This window comes from Eutrigla gurnardus, assembly GCF_963514095.1.
Source record: "Eutrigla gurnardus genome assembly, chromosome: 1".
NCBI lineage: Eukaryota > Metazoa > Chordata > Actinopteri > Perciformes > Triglidae > Eutrigla > Eutrigla gurnardus.
The window spans coordinates 36,976,903-36,999,402 of record NC_139915.1 but is presented as its reverse complement, the minus strand read 5'-3'; the positions used below and the strand labels follow the sequence as shown (position 1 = coordinate 36,999,402).

The following is a 22,500-nucleotide window of genomic DNA, read 5'->3' as shown; positions in this document are numbered from 1 at the left end:
GTGTTTCAGCTGTCAGACCCACAGCGCCCCCTGTCTATGGGAGTAACACTGTCAGAGCTCAGCCTGCAGGTCTCACACACACACACACACACACTTCATTTCATTGGTCCTCGTTATTTTCTGCCAGTTTGGCTCCGCCCACAAAACACAGACGGAAGTGTGACCAGGTTTTGTGCTTTCAGACCACCGATGAAAACTGGAAGTCGTGCATCCTGAACGAAGCTGCAAAGATCATCTATAAGGTGCTGATTATTGATTGATTATTGATTACTTCCAGGTTTAAAGCATGTCTGGGTGATGATCAGGTCAAAGGGTAAATGTTTAGAATGTTTGGAACTCGTCATGTGACAGCCTGGTTTCATGTTTGTTTGTTTGCTTGCTTCAGCTGGGCCGGCTGGATTGCCTGTGTGCCTACTGGAACGTCGACAGTCCCGTGTTCTGCCGAGGATCATGGGACGACATCGTGGTGAGTCTTCAGTCAGACCGAACACAGGAAATATAAAACACAAGTTGTAGTGGCAGCTTTCCAGCAGCCACTTCTGGGAGCGGATACAACCGGGCAACGCGCGTCGTAAATTATAGATCCATTTATTTGTTCCTTCTTCGTCAATACAAACATAGATGTCCCTATCGCATTCACGCGGTTGAAACATTGTTTGCCACTTCCGCCTCACCTGGTCATAGGTAACCTAGGTAACCCATCACTATATCAAGCTACAACGTCCGACGTCACATTCCATTGGCTTGACAGATTGCGGCAGTCAATCCGTTTTCACACATAGAATTGCGTTATTTTTAAACCATAATTCACCATACTATTAAACCATATTCCATAAACTTAAATATTATAATTATTTATTATCAATCTTAATAACTTAATTTGCAACATAAATATCAAAATGGCTCCAACACAAGTACCCCTGGCAAAGCAACGCAGTGTGATGATGTAGTCTGTCACCGCCGGCGTGTCGCCACGGCAACATACGGCTGGAGGACACGGATAGATCTGGATCGCTCTCTGAGAGAGACCCGATCCACGATCCACCAACTCCAGGGATCTTTTACAAATGCTGATGTCATCTTCTAGAGAGCTGATTGGTCAGTAGGCGGAGCTTTTCTCCACGCTGCGTCAGTTACCATGGCGATGTCCCCTGCTTCCTAGTCCTCTGTAGACCTGCAGGGTCACATGATCAGCATGTCTGTGGTTCCTTTCGTCTCAGTAGGAACTTTTTGATGAAATGTTGGAATCCAACTCTGTTCTTCATCACATTCACTGTTTGTATCTTCATCCTCCTCCTCCCCCTTCTCCTCCTCCTCCTCTTCCTCCTCATCCTCCTCTCCCTCCTCCTCCTCCCCCCCTCCTCCTCCTCCTCCCTGTCCTCCTCCCCCTCCTCCTCCCTGTCCTCCTCCTCTCCCTCCCCCCCTTCGTCCTCCTCCTCTTCCGCCTCATCCTCAACCCCATCCTCCCCCTCCTCCTCCTCCCCCCGTCCTCCTTCTCCTCCCCCTCCTCCTCGCTGTCCTCCTCTCTTCCTCCCCCCCCCTTCCTCCTCCTCCTCCTCCTCCTCCTCCAGGAGCAGTTGAAATGTGGGATCAGCAGTAAAGACCAGGAGCTCCCTCACTATCAGTACAGTGAGTGTATTGTTTATTTATTTCTGACACCTGATTGGCTGGTTTTGATCTGTTATTACATTTCCCAAAGCAGTGGCGGTTTGACCCTCACAGGGACCCATGGTCTCTCTCACTGATTGGTTGATTTGTTTGTCTGTAGTTTTCAAGCCGATCTTCGCTTCGGCTAAAATGTGCATCAACCCGAACGCTGAGCTCGAACTGAATACTCCAAAAGCAAACCTTCACCTGGAGGTCCAGAACATCGGCATCGAGATGACCAAACCACAGGTAACAGGTGGGACGGTCAGGTGGGATGGTCAGGTGGGATGGTCAGGTGGGACATAGGTGGGACGGTCAGGTGGGACGGTCAGGTGGGATGGTCAGGTGGGACATAGGTGGGACGGTCAGGTGGGACGGCAGGTGGGACGGTCAGGTGGGACGGCAGGTGGGACGGTCAAGTGGGACGGCAGGTGGGACATAGGTGGGACGGTCAGGTGGGACGGTCAGGTGGGATGGTCAGGTGGGACATAGGTGGGACGATCAGGTGGGACGGTCAGGTGGGACGGCAGGTGGGACGGTCAGGTGGGACGGTCAGGTGGGACGGCAGGTGGGACGGTCAAGTGGGACGGCAGGTGGGACTGCAGGTGGGACATAGGTGGGACGGTCAGGTGGGACGGTCAGGTGGGACGGCAGGTGGGACGGTCAGGTGGGATGGTCAGGTGGGATGGTCAGGTGGGACATAGGTGGGACGGTCAGGTGGGACGGTCAGGTGGGACGGCAGGTGGGACGGTCAGGTGGGATGGTCAGGTGGGATGGTCAGGTGGGACATAGGTGGGACGGTCAGGTGGGACGGCAGGTGGGACGGTCAGGTGGGACGTCAGGTGGGATGGTCAGGTGGGATGGTCAGGTGGGATGGTCAGGTGGGACATAGGTGGGACGGTCAGGTGGGACGGTCAGGTGGGACGGCAGGTGGGACGGTCAGGTGGGACGTCAGGTGGGATGGTCAGGTGGGATGGTCAGGTGGGACATAGGTGGGACGGTCAGGTGGGACGGCAGGTGGGACATAGGTGGGACGGTCAGGTGGGACGGTCAGGTGGGATGGTCAGGTGGGACATAGGTGGGACGGTCAGGTGGGACGGCAGGTGGGACGGTCAGGTGGGACGGCAGGTGGGACGGTCAGGTGGGACGGCAGGTGGGACGGTCAAGTGGGACGGCAGGTGGGACTGCAGGTAGCACGGCAGGTGGGACAGCAGGTGGGACATAAGTGGGACGGTCAGGTGGGACGGTCAGGTGGGACGGTCAGGTGGGACGGCAGGTGGGACATCAGGTGGGACATCAGTTGGGACATCGGGTTGGACGGCAGGTGGGACAGTAGGTGGGACGGCAGGTGGGACATCAGGTGGGACATCAGTTGGGACATCAGGTGGGACAGTCAGGTGGGACATCAGGTGGCACGGCAGGTGGGACATCAGGTGGGACATCAGTTGGGACATCAGGTTGGACGGCAGGTGGGACATCAGGTGGGACAGTCAGGTGGGACGGTCAGGTGGGACTGCAGGTGGGACGGTCAGGTGGGACATCAGGTGGGACATCAGTTGGGACATCAGGTGGGACATCAGGTGGGACGGTCAGGTGGGACGTCAGGTGGAACGGTCAGGTGGGACGTCAGGTGGGACGTCAGGTGGGACGGTCAGGTGGAACGGTCAGGTGGGACATCAGGTGGGACAGCAGGTGGGACATCAGGTGGGACATCAGGTGGGACGGTCAGGTGGGACGTCAGGTGGGACATCAGGTGGGACGGCAGGTGGGACGGTCAGGTGGGACATCAGGTGGGACGGTCAGGTGGGATGGTCAGGTGGGATGGTCAGGTGGGACATAGGTGGGACGGTCAGGTGGGACGGTCAGGTGGGACGGCAGGTGGGACGGTCAGGTGGGATGGTCAGGTGGGACATAGGTGGGACGGTCAGGTGGGACGGCAGGTGGGACGGTCAGGTGGGACGGCAGGTGGGACGGTCAAGTGGGACGGCAGGTGGGACTGCAGGTGGCACGGCAGGTGGGACAGCAGGTGGGACATAAGTGGGACGGTCAGGTGGGACGTCAGGTGGGACGGCAGGTGGGACATCAGGTGGGACATCAGTTGGGACATCGGGTTGGACGGCAGGTGGGACAGTAGGTGGGACATCAGGTGGGACAGTCAGGTGGGACATCAGGTGGGACATCAGGTGGGACAGTCAGGTGGGACATCAGGTGGCACGGCAGGTGGGACATCAGGTGGGACATCAGGTGGCACGGCAGGTGGGACATCAGGTGGGACAGACAGGTGGGACGGTCAGGTGGGACTGCAGGTGGGACGGTCAGGTGGGACATCAGGTGGGACATCAGTTGGGACATCAGGTGGGACATCAGGTGGGACGGTCAGGTGGGACGTCAGGTGGAACGGTCAGGTGGGACGTCAGGTGGGACGGTCAGGTGGGACATCAGGTGGGATGGTCAGGTGGGATGGTCAGGTGGGATGGTCAGGTGGGACATAGGTGGGACGGTCAGGTGGGACGGTCAGGTGGGACGGCAGGTGGGACGGTCAGGTGGGACGTCAGGTGGGATGGTCAGGTGGGATGGTCAGGTGGGACATAGGTGGGACGGTCAGGTGGGACGGCAGGTGGGACATAGGTGGGACGGTCAGGTGGGACGGTCAGGTGGGATGGTCAGGTGGGACATAGGTGGGACGGTCAGGTGGGACGGCAGGTGGGACGGTCAGGTGGGACGGCAGGTGGGACGGTCAAGTGGGACGGCAGGTGGGACTGCAGGTGGCACGGCAGGTGGGACAGCAGGTGGGACATAAGTGGGACGGTCAGGTGGGACGTCAGGTGGGACGGCAGGTGGGACATCAGGTGGGACATCAGTTGGGACATCGGGTTGGACGGCAGGTGGGACAGTAGGTGGGACATCAGGTGGGACAGCAGGTGGGACATCAGGTGGGACAGTCAGGTGGGACATCAGGTGGCACGGCAGGTGGGACATCAGGTGGGACATCAGTTGGGACATCAGGTTGGACGGCAGGTGGGACATCAGGTGGGACAGACAGGTGGGACGGTCAGGTGGGACTGCAGGTGGGACGGTCAGGTGGGACATCAGGTGGGACATCAGTTGGGACATCAGGTGGGACATCAGGTGGGACGGTCAGGTGGAACGGTCAGGTGGGACGTCAGGTGGGACGTCAGGTGGGACGGTCAGGTGGAACGGTCAGGTGGGACATCAGGTGGGACATCAGGTGGGACAGCAGGTGGGACATCAGGTGGGACATCAGGTGGGACGGTCAGGTGGGACGTCAGGTGGGACATCAGGTGGGACGGCAGGTGGGACGGTCAGGTGGGACATCAGGTGGGACGGTCAGGTGGGACGTCAGGTGGGACATCAGGTGGGACGGCAGGTGGGACGTCAGGTGGGACATCAGTTGGGACGGCAGGTGGGACATCAGGTGGGACGTCAGGTGGGACATAGGTGGGACGTCAGGTGGGACATCAGGTGGGACGGTCAGGTGGGATGGTCAGGTGGGATGGTCAGGTGGGACATAGGTGGGACGGTCAGGTGGGACGGTCAGGTGGGATGGTCAGGTGGGACATAGGTGGGACGGTCAGGTGGGACGGCAGGTGGGACGGCAGGTGGGACGGTCAGGTGGGACGGCAGGTGGGACGGTCAGGTGGGACGGCAGGTGGGACGGTCAAGTGGGACGGCAGGTGGGACTGCAGGTGGCACGGCAGGTGGGACAGCAGGTGGGACATAGGTGGGACGGTCAGGTGGGACGGTCAGGTGGGACGGCAGGTGGGACATCAGGTGGGAAATCAGTTGGGACATCAGGTTGGACGGCAGGTGGGACATCAGGTGGGACAGCAGGTGGGACATCAGGTGGGACATCAGTTGGGACATCAGGTGGGACAGTCAGGTGGGACATCAGGTGGGACATCAGGTGGCACGGCAGGTGGGACATCAGGTGGGACGGTCAGGTGGGACGGTCAGGTGGGACTGCAGGTGGGACAGTCAGGTGGGACGGTCAGGTGGGACTGCAGGTGGGACTGCAGGTGGGACGGTCAGGTGGGACATCAGGTGGGACATCAGGTGGGACATCAGGTGGGACGTCAGGTGGAACGGTCAGGTGGGACGTCAGGTGGGACGGCAGGTGGGACGGTCAGGTGGAACGGTCAGGTGGGACATCAGGTGGGACATCAGGTGGGACGTCAGGTGGGACATCAGGTGGGACGGCAGGTGGGACGGTCAGGTGGGACATCAGGTGGGACGGTCAGGTGGGACGTCAGGTGGGACATCAGGTGGGACGGCAGGTGGGACGTCAGGTGGGACATCAGGTGGGACGGCAGGTGGGACATCAGGTGGGACGTCAGGTGGGACGGCAGGTGGGACATCAGGTGGGACGGTCAGGTGGAACGGTCAGGTGGGACGGCAGGTGGGACATCAGGTGTTGATGTGTTGCGGTTCTCTACAGTACCTGACTATGGTGGAGCTGCTGGAGTCCATCGACTGCATGGTGAAGAACGCCCCCTACAGGAAGTTCAGGCCGGACGTACCTGTCAACCGCAACGCCAAACTCTGGTCAGTTCAACACACATCTTACAGCCATAGAGGGAACGAACGAGTGAGATTCTTCTTCATTTTAGGATTTTACTTTTCAATTCTCACACCCTGTGAGCGCCCCCTACAGGCTGCAGATTCATGACAGCCCGTTCCATCAGTTAAAAATGTGGCAACATTAACACCTGGCAGTAATACAACGTTGTTGGCTGCTATTTATTTAATTTTATCTAATCTTAGTTTGAAGTAATCATTAACCAGAGGTTACCACAGCTGGAGGAACCAGAATCAAGTATTGATCTGTGATTTAATATCAATAACCAGATGGAAAGGATGCTGAAATAACTCCATCATGATGGTGATCAGTAAAAAGTGCTGAGTCATGCTTTGTTAGGTCTGTCTGCAAGACCACAAGATAACTCCTGTTAAAACGCTGGTTTTCTGAATGGAGTCTGGTTGATGGTGCTAGGCTACGCTAACATTGTAGCTGCTCCATCAACACTCCAAATAAGGTCATCTAGACATAAATACAGCAGAGACCTTGTTGTTTGGACCACAGACAGTCTCTGGTTCTACACATAGTCTGGTCTGGTCTCTGGACTAATGTGAGCTACTATCTAGACCTCTGGGGGACCACAGACAGTCTCTGGTTCCTCCACATAGTCTGGTCTGGTCTCTGGACTAATGTGAGCTACTATCTAGACCTCTGGGGGACCACAGACAGTCTCTGGTTCCTCCACATAGTCTGGTCTGGTCTCTGGACTAATGTGAGCTACTATCTAGACCTCTGGGGGACCACAGACAGTCTCCTGTTCCTCCACATAGTCTGGTCTGGTCTCTGGACTAATGTGAGCTACTATCTAGACCTCTGGGGGACCACAGACAGTCTCTGGTTCCTCCACATAGTCTGGTCTGGTCTCTGGACTAATGTGAGCTACTATCTAGACCTCTGGGGGACCACAGACAGTCTCTGGTTCCTCCACATAGTCTGGTCTGGTCTCTGGACTAATGTGAGCTACTATCTAGACCTCTGGGGGACCACAGACAGTCTCTGGTTCCTCCACATAGTCTGGTCTGGTCTCTGGACTAATGTGAGCTACTATCTAGACCTCTGGGGGACCACAGACAGTCTCCTGTTCCTCCACATAGTCTGGTCTGGTCTCTGGACTAATGTGAGCTACTATCTAGACCTCTGGGGGACCACAGACAGTCTCTGGTTCCTCCACATAGTCTGGTCTGGTCTCTGGACTAATGTGGTCTACTATCTAGACCTCTGGGGGACCACAGACAGTCTCTGGTTCCTCCACATAGTCTGGTCTGGTCTCTGGACTAATGTGAGCTACTATCTAGACCTCTGGGGGACCACAGACAGTCTCTGGTTCCTCCACATAGTCTGGTCTGGTCTCTGGACTAATGTGAGCTACTATCTAGACCTCTGGGGGACCACAGACAGTCTCTGGTTTCTCCACATAGTCTGGTCTGGCATTCTCTTTGGGTTTGGTGCAAACACAGTATCACATTTTGGGGTGTGTTTGTCTGTCAGGTGGAGGTACGGCTTAAACAGCATCCTGGAGGTCCACGTTAGACGCTTCAGCCACATGTGGTCCTGGTCCAACATCCGACGGCACCGACAGAACCTGAAGGCCTACAAGGCCGCCTACAGGGCCAAACTGCTGAGCCAGAACAAGCCGAGCCAGGACAACGAGCGACAAATCCAGGTGCTCCTGAACGCACCGTGACTACAAAACCTGCTTTAAACCGTTTATATATGTATTCGAGTATATATGTTCATAAAACCAGTCACATGACCAACTTCAGTATCTCTTCAGTGGTAAAGCAGCGGATCCCTCCGCTGACCTCATATGTGATGCTCAGCTCGTCCAGAGTTAGAAATGACCGGAGTCCATTTGTCTCGCCAGGATCTGGAGAAAGTTCTGGACGTGTTCAACATCACTTTGACCCGGCAGCAGGCCCACATGGAGGTAAGCACGACCTCTGACCTGACTGCAGTTTAGTTTAGTATTAGACCGGCATGACCCTCTTCCTCCTCACTCCTCTTCCTCCTCCAGGTGATTAGGTCAGGACAGAAGGTGGTGGGGAAGAAGGCGGCGGGGGGGCAGAAACAGGCAGGAGGAGGAGGTTTCTTCAGCAGCTTCTTTGGTCGAAAGGCCAAGAAGGAGGAGCAGGAGCCAGAGGAGAACAAGGAGAGGGAGAGTAAGTGAATGCAACCAACAGGATCCATCAGTTTAACAAACTTTCACATGATATAAATGTGTGTATCGTCTGCATATTAGTGTACATATTTTGTTGTTTTCCATATTCAGAGCAAGTAGAATTAATAGAGTTTGGGGAAAACTAATACCATGTTAATGATATTAGTAATAATGAAGTCCTGTAGTACAAAACGTAAGAAGTATGTGAGTATTTTGAGGAAAGTGTTGTTTTAGTATACTATCATATATTCTATCGTTAGTAAAAGCAGGACTTGTTGTTGTGAAGCTGGAGCTCCACTACTATCAACTCATTATTATTTTCATTGTCCTTTCAGTTGCACTTCTATGTTTTTTGTGTAAAAATCTTGATTTGTAAAATAACCAAAGCGGTCAGATACGTATAGTTTGGCTAAGTATCAGATTGAAGTAGATGCTCTCGGTAACATTGGTGGAGCTGGACGTCCCGTGTAGCAGTGGACTGAAGACGTGTCTCCTGTGGGTCCAGGTTCAGGGTTGGACGAGCTCATGACGGCTGAGGAGAAAGAGAAACTCTACACTGCCATCGGCTACAGCGGCAGCTCTCACAACCTGGCTCTGCCCAAACAGGTCAGCACACACCGCCGCAGCCACGTTTGGTAAACCTGACATCCTTACACAGCTTCCCCTGAAGTCCGGATCTCCTTTCCGCTCCTCAGAGGACGAACCCTTGAGAATTAGATTTCCTCAAGAGCCGTGATCAGGACTCTTGCCGTTGAGACGCTAACGATAGAAAATCAGCAGCATGGTGTTTGTTCTGTTCTTCAGATGGTAAATGGTGGGTTCCTGGTCTAAGTGGAACCAGGACCAGGTTGAGCTTGTGTTTTTGTGTTCAGTATGTCGGGGTGGTCATCAGCTTCCAGTTGTTCAGGACCTCTGTGACCATCAGAGAGCAACCGGACGTCCCGGAGATCCTCAAAGTCCAGATGATCGACCTCAGCACCAAAATATCTCAGAGACCTGGAGCTCAGGCCTTCAGGCGAGTGTCGCAGGTTTGATCCCCTCTGCCTTGTGTTGTCCACTGTACGTAAAACGTCTGTCCTCCTGCAGGGTGGAAGCCGCGTTGCAGCACTGGTATGTTACAGGTTTCCAGCAGCAGGGGGCGGTACCTTCACTCATCGCCTCAGTGGGAGACTCGTCTTCTTCTCTGCTCAATGTGGTGTTTGAGTTGAACCCCGAGGAGAGCGCCGCCGACCAGCTGCTCAGAGTCCACTCTCAGCCCGTGGAGATCATCTACGACGCGGTGAGCACCAAACATCACCTGACCGCGTTGTTTTCCACGCTCAGTCCGTCTCCTGGAAACAGGATGTTCCCATGTGTGACTGTCCGGCGCTTTGTCTCCAGCTGACGGTGAACAGCATGGCCGACTTCTTCAAGACCGGGAAAGGTGTGGATTTGGAGGTCCTGACCTCGGCCACGCTCTCCAAGCTGGAGGAGATCAAAGAGAAAACTGCCACTGGTCAGTTCATTTCATATATTTACAGGTTTCTAACATCTGGAAAACGGTTGGATTGACTGTCAAGTAAGTGTTCATGTTCCCCAGAGGATGAATGGCCTGCATCAACTCTTATTATTAAAGTCTAAAGTCTCGATTTCAGTTGTTGGAGAGGACAGTTTGATCTTCAGCCGGATTCTGATGGATTCTGCTCTCTGCAGGTTTGTCTCACATAATTGAGACCAGGAAGATCCTGGACCTGAGGATGGACCTGAAGCCGTCCTACCTGCTCATACCAAAGTCAGGTTTCTACAGCGACACATCCGACCTCATCATTGTAGACTTTGGCAGCTTACAGGTCAGTTCTCCTTGTCCCGTTTTATCATCAGGTCATATTGTCGCTAATCTGTATTTGTGTATCTGTATCTGTGGGAAATGCTGATGTTTTCTGTCAGTGCTGAACTGAACACACAGCTGTGTGTGTTGTGTGTGTTACATGGTTGAACATGTGTGTGTAGTTGAACAGCGTTGAGCAGACTGGGTCGTCTTCGTCCTCCTTCTCCTCTCTGGAGGAAATCATGGATCGAGCCTATGAGAAATACAATGTGGAGCTACGACGTGTTCAGGTGCTCTACAGCAAATCAGGTACATAACTAACACACACACATGCACAACGCTCCTGGAGGTCCATATTGTATTAAATCCGTTGCACATGAATCCCAGGGGAGGCCTGGAAGTCAGCTCGGCTGCAGGGTTCATCCGTCCAACACATCCTCCAGCCCATGGACTTCACTGTCCAGCTGGCCAAGTGCATGGTGGAGAAGGATGCAAGGATGCCCAGGTAACAATCTCACCTGGACGGGAGTCCAAGACTCTGCTGACTGACCTGCACACCTTATTTCAACCCTTTGGGATGTTTGTGCTCCAGGTTCAAGGTTTCGGGAGAGCTGCCACTGCTCCACGTTAAGATCTCAGACCAGAAGATCCACAAGATTCTGGATCTGGTGGACAGCATCCCGCTGCCCAACACGGGCTCCTCCCCCTCCACTCCCAGTGAAAAGGTACACATGGTCAGCCTGGTTTCACTTTACTTACTGGTTTTACTTGAACGGAGCCCACTGAGAGACCGTCAACCAGTAACTAAAGCTCACTCACTGCTGGACAAGAGGACAAGTCTTAGGGAGTGATGGAGGAGTGACGGGAAGGTGTAGGGGAGTGATGGAGGAGTGACGGGAAGGTGTAGGGGAGTGATGGAGGAGGGACAGGAAGGTGTAGGGGAGTGATGAGTGATGGAGGAGTGACGGGAAGGTGTAGGGGAGTGATGGAGGAGGGACAGGAAGGTGTAGGGGAGTGATGAGTGATGGAGGAGGGACAGGAAGGTGTAGGGGAGTGATGGAGGAGGGACAGGAAGGTGTAGGGGAGTGATGAGTGATGGAGGAGGGACAGGAAGGTGTAGGGGTGTGATGAGTGATGGAGGAGGGACAGGAAGGTGTAGGGGAGTGATGAGTGATGGAGGAGGGACAGGAAGGTGTAGGGGAGTGATGGAGGAGGGACAGGAAGGTGTAGGGGAGTGATGAGTGATGGAGGAGGGACAGGAAGGTGTAGGGGAGTGATGAGTGATGGAGGAGGGACAGGAAGGTGTAGGGGAGTGATGAGTGATGGAGGAGGGACAGGAAGGTGTAGGGGAGTGATGAGTGATGGAGGAGGGACAGGAAGGTGTAGGGGAGTGATGGAGGAGGGACAGGAAGGTGTAGGGGAGTGATGAGTGATGGAGGAGGGACAGGAAGGTGTAGGGGAGTGATGAGTGATGGAGGAGGGACAGGAAGGTGTAGGGGAGTGATGAGTGATGGAGGAGGGACAGGAAGGTGTAGGGGAGTGATGAGTGATGGAGGAGGGACAGGAAGGTGTAGGGGAGTGATGAGTGATGGAGGAGGGACAGGAAGGTGTAGGGGAGTGATGGAGGAGGGACAGGAAGGTGTAGGGGAGTGATGAGTGATGGAGGAGGGACAGGAAGGTGTAGGGGAGTGATGAGTGATGGAAGAGGGACAGGAAGGTGTAGGGGAGTGATGGAGGAGGGACAGCAAGGTGTAGGGAAGTGATGAGTGATGGAGGAGGGACAGGAAGGTGTAGGGGAGTGATGAATGATGGAGGAGGGACAGGAAGGTGTAGGGGAGTGATGGAGGAGGGGACAGGAAGGTGTAGGGGAGTGATGAGTGATGGAGGAGGGACAGGAAGGTGTAGGGGAGTGATGAGTGATGGAGGAGGGACAGGAAGGTGTAGGGGAGTGATGAGTGATGGAGGAGGGACAGGAAGGTGTAGGGGAGTGATGAGTGATGGAGGAGGGACAGGAAGGTGTAGGGGTGTGATGAGTGATGGAGGAGGGACAGGAAGGTGTAGGGGAGTGATGGAGGAGGGACAGGAAGGTGTAGGGGAGTGATGAGTGATGGAGGAGTGACAGGAAGGTGTAGGGGAGTGATGGAGGAGTGACGGGAAGGTGTAGGGGAGTGATGGAGGAGGGACAGGAAGGTGTAGGGGAGTGATGAGTGATGGAGGAGGGACAGGAAGGTGTAGGGGAGTGATGAGTGATGGAAGAGGGACAGGAAGGTGTAGGGGAGTGATGGAGGAGGGACAGGAAGGTGTAGGGGAGTGATGAGTGATGGAGGAGGGACAGGAAGGTGTAGGGGAGTGATGAGTGATGGAGGAGGGACAGGAAGGTGTAGGGGAGTGATGAGTGATGGAGGAGGGACTGGAAGGTGTAGGGGAGTGATGAGTGATGGAAGAGGGACAGGAAGGTGTAGGGGAGTGATGAGTGATGGAGGAGGGACAGGAAGGTGTAGGGGAGTGATGAGTGATGGAGGAGGGACAGGAAGGTGTAGGGGAGTGATGAGTGATGGAGGAGGGACTGGAAGGTGTAGGGGAGTGATGAGTGATGGAGGAGTGACAGGAAGGTGTAGGGGAGTGATGGAGGAGTGACGGGAAGGTGTAGGGGAGTGATGGAGGAGGGACAGGAAGGTGTAGGGGAGTGATGAGTGATGGAGGAGGGACAGGAAGGTGTAGGGGAGTGATGAGTGATGGAGGAGGGACAGGAAGGTGTAGGGGAGTGATGAGTGATGGAGGAGGGACAGGAAGGTGTAGGGGAGTGATGAGTGATGGAGGAGGGACTGGAAGGTGTAGGGGAGTGATGAGTGATGGAAGAGGGACAGGAAGGTGTAGGGGAGTGATGAGTGATGGAGGAGGGACAGGAAGGTGTAGGGGAGTGATGAGTGATGGAGGAGGGACAGGAAGGTGTAGGGGAGTGATGAGTGATGGAGGAGGGACTGGAAGGTGTAGGGGAGTGATGAGTGATGGAGGAGTGACAGGAAGGTGTAGGGGAGTGATGGAGGAGTGACGGGAAGGTGTAGGGGAGTGATGGAGGAGGGACAGGAAGGTGTAGGGGAGTGATGAGTGATGGAGGAGGGACAGGAAGGTGTAGGGGAGTGATGAGTGATGGAGGAGGGACAGGAAGGTGTAGGGGAGTGATGAGTGATGGAGGAGGGACAGGAAGGTGTAGGGGAGTGATGAGTGATGGAGGAGGGACAGGAAGGTGTAGGGGAGTGATGAGTGATGGAGGAGGGACAGGAAGGTGTAGGGGAGTGATGAGTGATGGAGGAGGGACAGGAAGGTGTAGGGGAGTGATGAGGAGAAGTTTGAAGAATGGTTGAGTATATTTTAGGGATGTGACCGGGGTTGCCAGGTTGGGGAAGTGATGAGGAGAAGTTTGAGGAGTTGCCACTATGTTTGGGGATGTCATGTTGCATGCTAAATGCTAAATGCTAAATGCTACATGTCAACGTGTTGCTGGGTGTGTTTATGGAAGTTTGGGATTACTTCCTCTGCAGGTCCTGTCCTTGGTGGAAGCCAGGCCGCGAGCGCTCAGCCTTCACCCTGCCCTCCTTGACACCATGGAAACGGGTCAGTACTGCACTGTGATTGGCTGTTAACATTGTTTGAATGCCTAATTACTTTTAAAGACAAACACATGTATTTTCATTCCGTTGTTAAAGTCACCGATGTATTGGAAGTATTGGAACTAACCGAGGGAGTAAAAACCATGAAACAGTTAGAGATGGTTTTCCTCTCGTGTTACAACTGGTTTGTGTGTTTCAGACTCGGATGAAGACGCCAGTGAGAAGTCGATAGACGAGGATCACCAGCGCTCGGCTCTGGAGGAACTCACCGACCTTCACTTCAAGTTTGAAGTCAAAGAGGTTTGTTTGTTTCTCGGGTGTCAGGTCAGGTCATGTGACTCCTCAGCTGTTAAGAGTCCACGGTGTTGAGTGTGTGTGTGGCGTTCAGGTGCTGTTGGAGCTGACCCGGCAGGTGGACCAGGAGAAGACCGTCCTGTCCTTAAGTGTCTGTCAGCTGGGAGCTGAAGGGAAGAGGCGGAGCTTCGACCTGAGCGTCACCTCATACCTGCGCAGAGTCACACTGGACTACTGTGACGTACCAGGTACATTTACTTCAAACTTAGAGCATCCTCTGGCCTGCATACCACCTAACATTTAATATTAGTATTTCAATGTCCTTTATCCCATTTGACTCAACATTCTTTACTATTTTCTAATATTTCTTTATGTTTTAAACGTCTTTACAATAGTTTTCTCAACACTGATACATATCTGATAAAGAGTTGACAGATTCCAGTTGGTAACATATCAGCTGTTTAAACAGCTGTGATCCCGTAGAGCCGGGAACAGAACCAGAACACCTGTTCAGGTACTCGTTGGCTTAAACTGTGTGTTTGCTGCAGACGGCAGGAAGCATCCTCTCCATCTGATCAGCTCCGCGGAGCAGCAGGGCTCCGACCTGCTGAAGGTGGAGTTCACCAAGGTGAGCACACACACACTCACCTGTTCACACACACACACACACACACACACACCTGGACTCACACACACCTGGACTCACACACACACACACCTGGACTCACACACACCTGGACTCACACACCTGGACACACACACACACACACACCTGGACTCACACACACCTGGACTCACACACCTGGACACACACACACCTGGACACACACACACACACACACTCACCTGTTCACACACACACACACACACACACACACACACTCACCTGTTCACACACACACACACACACACACACACACACCTGGACTCACACACACCTGGACTCACACACCTGGACACACACACACCTGGACACACACACACACACACACACACCTGGACACACACACACACACACACACACACACCTGGACTCACACACACCTGGACACACACACACACACACACACCTGGACACATGCACACACACCTGGACACACACACACACACACACACACACACCTGGACTCACACACCTGGACACACACACACCTGGACACACACACACACACACACACCTGGACACATGCACACACACCTGGACTCACACACACCTGGACTCACACACCTGGACACACACACACCTGGACTCACACACCTGGACACACACACACCTGGACACACACACACACACACACACACACACACACACCTGGACTCACACACACCTGGACTCACACACCTGGACACACACACACCTGGACACACACACACACACACACCTGGACTCACACACACACACCTGGACTCACACACACCTGGACTCACACACCTGTACACACACACACACACACACACACACACACACACACACACACACACACACACACACCTGGACTCACACTTGTACACACACACACACACACACACACACCTGGACACACACACACACACACACACACACACACACCTGGACTCACACACACCTGGACTCACACACCTGTACACACACACACACACACACACACACACACACACACACACACCTGGACTCACACCTGTACACACACACACACACACACACACACCTGGACACACACACCTGGACTCACACACACCTGGACTCACGCACACCTGGACTCACACACCTGGACTCACACACCTGGACACACACACCTGGACTCACACACCTGGGCTCACACACCTGGACACACACACACACACCTGGACTCACACACACCTGGACTCACACCTGGACTCACACACACACACACACACACACACACACACACACACCTGGACTCACACACACACCTGGACTCACACACACACCTGGACACACACACACACACACACACACACACACACACACACCTGGACTCACACACCTGGACACACACACACCTGGACACACACACACACACACACACACACCTGGACACATGCACACACACACACACACACACACACACACACACACACACACACACACACCTGGACTCACACACCTGGACACACACACACCTGGACACACACACACACACACACCTGGACTCACACACACCTGGACTCACACACACCTGGACTCACACACCTGGACACACACACACCTGGACACACACACACACACACACACACCTGGACTCACACACACACACCTGGACTCACACACACCTGGACTCACACACCTGTACACACACACACACACACACACACACACACCTGGACTCACACTTGTACACACACACACACACACACACACACCTGGACACACACACCTGGACTCACACACACCTGGACTCACGCACACCTGGACTCACACACCTGGACTCACACACCTGGACACACACACCTGGACTCACACACCTGGGCTCACACACCTGGACACACACACACACCTGGACTCACACACACCTGGACTCACACCTGGACTCACACACTTCCAGATGTGAACAGGTTTCTGTGTTGTCGTCCTGCAGGCCGACCCGAGCGGGCCCAGCTTCCAGACTCTGTTCAACAACACCGAGCAAACACTGAAGGTGGGTGTGCGGCGGTTTCCATAGCAACAGATGTCTTCTGAAAGTACATTGTGAATTAATGTTACCTGGGGGTATTTCAGGTGGAGTTTTCCTCTCTGGACTTCCTCCTCCACACGAAAGCTCTGCTGTCAACCATCAACTACTTGAGCAGCGCCGTGCCGACGAGTCTCGCCGCCGGCCGCGACCGAGGCAACAAGAAGCAGGTGGAGAAGGCGGGACAGGGCCGGACAGGTGCGTCCACACTCTCTGTGCTCACAGGTGTGTTCTGCATCTGATAGGAAAGCTGTGACTCCTCTGTGTTCCCCCATCCGCAGTGTCTCAAGGAGCCAAAGACGGCGGCGTGTTCAGTTTTAAGCTGTTAGCCATGTTGGGTTGTTTCCACGTGGAGGTGTGTGACGATCGCCGCAGCATCGCTGACATCAGAGTCCAAGGTAAGAAACCGCCGTTTAGTACAGCCTGAGGGAGCCAATGAGCATCGGAAGCAGTGTTAAATTGCTCATGTGACTCCGGCAGGAATCGACGCATCCGTGTCGGTGCGGGCAAAGGAGACGGAGGTGTTCGCTCGACTCCGGGACATCGTGGTGACGGACGTCGACCCCAGAACCATCCACAGAAAGGTCAGAGTCCTCGCTGTGCTCGTCATTCACAGCGGGTCCGTACGGCCGCTTTCAGGATTCAGTTGAACAGTATGTCATCCCCTGTAGGCGGTGTCCATCGTGGGCGAGGAAGTCTTCAGCTTCAAACTCTCCTTGTTTCCGGGGGCGACGGCGGGGGACGGCTACATCGACACGGCGAGGGTGGACGGGAAGGTCACGATGCGTCTGGGCTGCATTCAGATCGTCTACCTGCACAAGTTCCTCATGTCGCTGCTGGTCAGATATTCTATATTCACACACACATATATATATACAGTATATATATATTTGGTGGTTTCTGCTCTCAGTTTCTGCTTTCATTTTACTGTTAGTTCTTGATTAATGACTGACGATCATTAACACAGTCATCATTGAATTGAATTATGATTTGAAATCAATAAAGGAGGTATTAAGCAGAACAGATGATGGAGGTGCGTTTGAGCCCTCATAATGACCTTGACCCCGTGATGTGTTTGTTATTCTGACCGTGTGAATGTTGCCTTCGTTGTCCGTTGCGTCTCCTGTTGCTGGTCTTTCTCTACTGTTTCTGGTGTTTCATGTTTCTCAACCTTTCGTTGATGTGTTTTGTTCCTTCAGGCTTCTTTTAGCTTTCAGTATGCGTCTGCTGATGAGGTACAGCTTCCAGCATGCAGCTCTGACTGCATCAAACCTTCTGCTTTAGCTTCACTCAGCGACTCCACTGCACCTTCAGTCCACCTTAAAAGTCATCTGGTTCATTACTTTGTTTGTGTTTCCTCCTGGGTTTTACATCCAAAATAAGAAAACGTTGCCGTGACGAACGCACCACAGTGTCGGAGGCAGCAGTCGGCAGCACCTGCCTCCTTAAAGGGGACTCCACCCATCTGAGCCCGGCAGAACGCCGAAACAAGCGCTCTGTTTACGGGACGGCTTGATGGAGGGACAGAGGAATGTTTTTCATCAACGACATGTTATCAGATCTCACCTCCTCCATCGGTGCTTTGCAACTCACTCAGCCGCCATCAGCCCCCCCCCCACAGCTGCCCCCACCCTCCCAACGGTCACATGACATCTGCCTGTGTGACCTCACTTCCTTCCTTGAAAATGGTTCTGAACTTTTTGAACTTCATTTTTGTTTCAAAAACCCCCCAAAAAATGCTGTGCGTTTGAATCAGGATTATTATTCTAACAAATATTGATTCATACATACGTTGTGTTTGTTTAATGAGGAAATAAGCCGGATGACTGACTGATGTTATTAGTCTGAAGGTTTCTGAAACAGAAATGAGGGTGTACTCTCCGTGCAGGCAGTGAACGCCTCACATCAATCCCTCTGACTTTGCTACTTCTCTCACACGGTGTTCACACAAACGCAAAGCTGATTTTCAACTCTACGTTTATTCACGTCACTCACAACGTTTCCTCCATCGCGGCTGAAATACACAGAACCCCCGTCCTGTCTGGGTTCATGACATCATCATGACATCATCCAGAGGTGCAGAGGTGATTTCACCAAGCTGGATTCACTGGATCCAGCAAGACCCACGTGGGCTGGTCTACCACAGCTGGAGGAACCAGAATCAAGTATTGATCTGTGATTTAATATCAATAACCAGATGAAAAGGATGCTGAAATAACTCCATCATGATGGTGATCAGTAAAAAGTGCTGAGTCATGCTTTGTTAGGTCTGTCTGCAAGACCACAAGATAATTACTGTTAAAACGCTGGTTTTCTGAATGGAGTCTGGTTGATGGTGCTAGGCTACGCTAACATTGTAGCTGCTCCATCAACACTCCAAATAAGGTCATCTAGACATAAATACAGCAGAGACCTTGTTGTTTGGACCACAGACAGTCTCTGGTTCCTCCACATAGTCTGGTCTGGTCTCTGGACTAATGTGAGCTACTATCTAGACCTCTGGGGGACCACAGACAGTCTCTGGTTCCTCCACATAGTCTGGTCTGGTCTCTGAACTCATGTGGGCTACTATCTAGACCTCTGGGGGACCACAGACCCAGGAGACAACATCTGGTTCCTCCATGTAGGATTCTGGAAGACAGGAGGACGATCTCAACGCTGATAGACTTTAAAGACACAGCGTCACAACAATTTCTTGCGCACGTAGAAATATTCCAACTGGCTTGAATACACACATTTCAAATATTCACCTCATGTGCGTTGTCCAGTGCAAATTTGCGTGTATTCACATCTTTGAATACAATGGCTGCCGCATGAAAAATTGTCTTTGCGTTTGGTGAAAACAGCCATTACTCTTTCTCCTGTGGGGCTCGGATGCTCGTCACCTCACTCCCCATTTATTTTGTCCTCCAGATGTTCGTGGACAACTTCCAGACGGCTAAAGAGGCTCTGAGCGCTGCGACGGCTCAGGCGGCGGAGAAGGCGGCGTCCAGCGTTCGGGGCTTCGCCCAGAAGAGCTTCCGTCTGTCCATGGACATCAAGCTGAAAGCTCCACTCATCATCATCCCCCAGTCCTCCACCTCCCACAATGCCGTGGTGGTGGACCTGGGTCTGATCACGGTGGGGAACAGCTTCTCCCTGCGGCCGGTGGAAGGTTTCACTCTGCCGGCGGTGGTGGAGAAGATGGACGTCCAGCTGACTCAGCTGAAGCTCTCCAGGTAACAGAAAACCTCCGAATAGTCATTCTTAAGAGTTCTCCAAGGTTGTGTCCAAAATCTCCTTCACTCCTCCCTACTCACGTCCATGTAGAGGACTATGTAGAGGACTACGTAGGGGACTACGTAGAGGACTACGTAGAGGACTATGTAGAGGACTATGTAGAGGACTATGTAGAGGACTACGTAGAGGACTATGTAGAGGACTACTTAGAGGACTACGTAGAGGACTATGTAGAGGACTATGTAGAGGACTACGTAGAAGACTACGTAGAGGACTATGTAGGGGACTATATAGAGGACTACGTGGAGGACTATGTAGAGGACTACGTAGAGGACTACGTAGAGGACTACGTAGAGGACTATGTAGAGGACTATGTAGAGGACTACGTAGAGGACTACGTAGAGGACTATGTAGAGGACTACTTAGAGGACTACGTAGAGGACTATGTAGAGGACTATGTAGAGGACTACGTAGAAGACTACGTAGAGGACTATGTAGGGGACTATATAGAGGACTACGTGGAGGACTATGTAGAGGACTACGTAGAGGACTACGTAGAGGACTACGTAGAGGACTATGTAGGGGACTATATAGAGGACTACGTGGAGGACTATGTAGAGGACTACGTAGAGGACTACGTAGAGGACTATGTAGGGGACTACGTGGAGGACTACGTAGAGGACTACGTAGAGGACTACGTAGAGGACTATGTAGAGGACTACGTAGAAGACTACGTGGAGGACTACGTAGAGGACTACGTAGAGGACTATGTAGGGGACTACGTAGAGGACTATGTAGAGGACTATGTAGAGGACTATATAGAGGACTAGTAATAATAATAATAAAATAATAATAATGATGATACTTTAATATTCTTTCCACATCACAGAGCAGAAAAAGTTGAAGCACATTGCTGTAGAAAACACTCCAGAAAAGAAATTAAAACCATGAAAAGGATGCAGGTCGGTTTGGTGTTTCCTGTTTCCTCGGAGCACGGTGACAGGAAGTCCCCCCTCTGATCTGACATGTGTTTTCAGAACCACTCTAAAGCCGGATTCCTCCCACCACGACATCGAGATTCTCCAGCCAATCAACTTAGAGCTGCTCGTCACCAGGAACCTGGCTGCTTCCTGGTTCACCAAGATCCCCGGGGTGCAGGTCCAGGGAGTCCTGCGGTCCCTCAACGTAGGTCTTGCATGTTTGTTGACGTTGAGGGCCAGACTCTACAGGCAAAAATATTATTTTTCATGTTCTGGTCTATTTAGAGTTTAGAGATACAACGGGGGGGTGCTATCTCTGGAATGGAAGTCGTAGAGACTCAAAACTGCTACTGTTGGAAAGCTCGTACCCAGAATTTGGGAGACTCCACCCAGATTGAAGTTGCTTCAACCTTCAGTCAAATGTGAAATTGCAGTAGGATCAGCGCAAGCGATCCTCTCTTTAGCTAGTTTGTTCTTGAGGGTGCTAGCGACTCAGATGTTTGCTCCGTCCCCTTGTTTTTGGGTACGAGCTCCGTAAAGCTGACCCTTCGATCGGCTGCTACGCTGAAAAGAAACTTTTATTTGAAACAACGAGCGTTGCTGATGGTGTTTGTGTAGGTGCAAGAGACTTGAAAGTTGGCTCCGCCCCCACAAGTCGTCCCCTTTGTTTACCTTTTTATATAACTCCTCCGTGTTTAACGTCACAACGCTATGACTTGTGGGGAAATGACCACGTTAACGTGACCTCGGTCAGAGAACCAGACTTTACCGTCACTGAGCTCTGTTGACATTGAAAAGGAATACAATTTAAAGTGATGAAACTGTTGTGTTGGTCAGATGAGTCTGGGGAAGGAGGACCTCGGGGTGCTGATGAAGATCCTGGTGGAGAACATCGGGGAGGGGAGTAAAGAGCACACCATGGACGTCAAAAGACAGGTGGCTCAAGGTGATTTGCACGATGGGAAATCTGAGAAACTGATCATGAGTTCTGGTGTGTAGCTTAACCTGGTTTGTTCAACGTATCGGACACTAAAAGAATAGCTGAACACAGAGAAATGTGGTTTTGTGCCTCCTCAGAGAAGGCAGAGCTCTCCGAGTGGCGGGGGGAGGTGGTGTCGTCACAGACAGCCTCTGACGGTATGATGGCTGCCACCAACGGAGGTCTGGCTGAAAACACCGTCAACGTTCTCCTCAACTTTGAAATCAAAGAGGTATGAAACGCTTATACCTTCGCAAAAACAAAGTGTTGATGCAGGAAGATGTAGATTGCTTCATCTGATCCTGTTTCCTGTTTCCTCTTCAAAGGTGTCGCTGACCCTGAAGAAGCCCAGAGACCAGGAGGAGTCACCTTTCCTGAGCTTTCATGTCGCTCACCTGGGCATCAACACCAAAGTCAGGAAGTACGACATGTGTGCCACAACGTTCATCGACAAGATCACCATGAAGTGCCTGGAGTTCAGAGGTCAGAGTCCCTGTGAATGAAGGCTTGTTACATGTTTGGTGTTCCCTAGGGTG

The 22,500-nt window shown here is 53.0% G+C and overlaps 1 protein-coding gene across 1 annotated transcript in view; it reads left to right on the top strand.

Annotated features, from left to right (window-relative positions):
• Positions 1-22,500, top strand: part of vps13c (vacuolar protein sorting 13 homolog C) — a gene marked incomplete at its 3' end in the record, with an annotated part of 43,347 nt that overhangs the window by 15,851 nt on the left and 4,996 nt on the right. Inside the window, exons 10-40 of the mRNA XM_084012548.1 lie at positions 10-69; positions 183-242; positions 386-466; positions 1,572-1,629; positions 1,769-1,896; positions 6,104-6,210; positions 7,733-7,907; positions 8,109-8,171; positions 8,259-8,403; positions 8,908-9,008; positions 9,275-9,417; positions 9,489-9,681; positions 9,783-9,897; positions 10,095-10,231; positions 10,392-10,518; positions 10,597-10,714; positions 10,802-10,934; positions 13,752-13,824; positions 14,020-14,120; positions 14,209-14,362; positions 14,663-14,742; positions 16,694-16,753; positions 16,834-16,984; positions 17,068-17,184; positions 17,267-17,370; positions 17,458-17,625; positions 19,700-20,004; positions 21,043-21,190; positions 21,823-21,931; positions 22,063-22,196; positions 22,291-22,447. Of these exons, the coding sequence (XP_083868674.1) occupies positions 10-69; positions 183-242; positions 386-466; positions 1,572-1,629; positions 1,769-1,896; positions 6,104-6,210; positions 7,733-7,907; positions 8,109-8,171; positions 8,259-8,403; positions 8,908-9,008; positions 9,275-9,417; positions 9,489-9,681; positions 9,783-9,897; positions 10,095-10,231; positions 10,392-10,518; positions 10,597-10,714; positions 10,802-10,934; positions 13,752-13,824; positions 14,020-14,120; positions 14,209-14,362; positions 14,663-14,742; positions 16,694-16,753; positions 16,834-16,984; positions 17,068-17,184; positions 17,267-17,370; positions 17,458-17,625; positions 19,700-20,004; positions 21,043-21,190; positions 21,823-21,931; positions 22,063-22,196; positions 22,291-22,447 (3,805 nt within the window). The remainder of the gene's footprint in view (positions 1-9; positions 70-182; positions 243-385; positions 467-1,571; positions 1,630-1,768; positions 1,897-6,103; positions 6,211-7,732; positions 7,908-8,108; positions 8,172-8,258; positions 8,404-8,907; positions 9,009-9,274; positions 9,418-9,488; positions 9,682-9,782; positions 9,898-10,094; positions 10,232-10,391; positions 10,519-10,596; positions 10,715-10,801; positions 10,935-13,751; positions 13,825-14,019; positions 14,121-14,208; positions 14,363-14,662; positions 14,743-16,693; positions 16,754-16,833; positions 16,985-17,067; positions 17,185-17,266; positions 17,371-17,457; positions 17,626-19,699; positions 20,005-21,042; positions 21,191-21,822; positions 21,932-22,062; positions 22,197-22,290; positions 22,448-22,500) is intronic.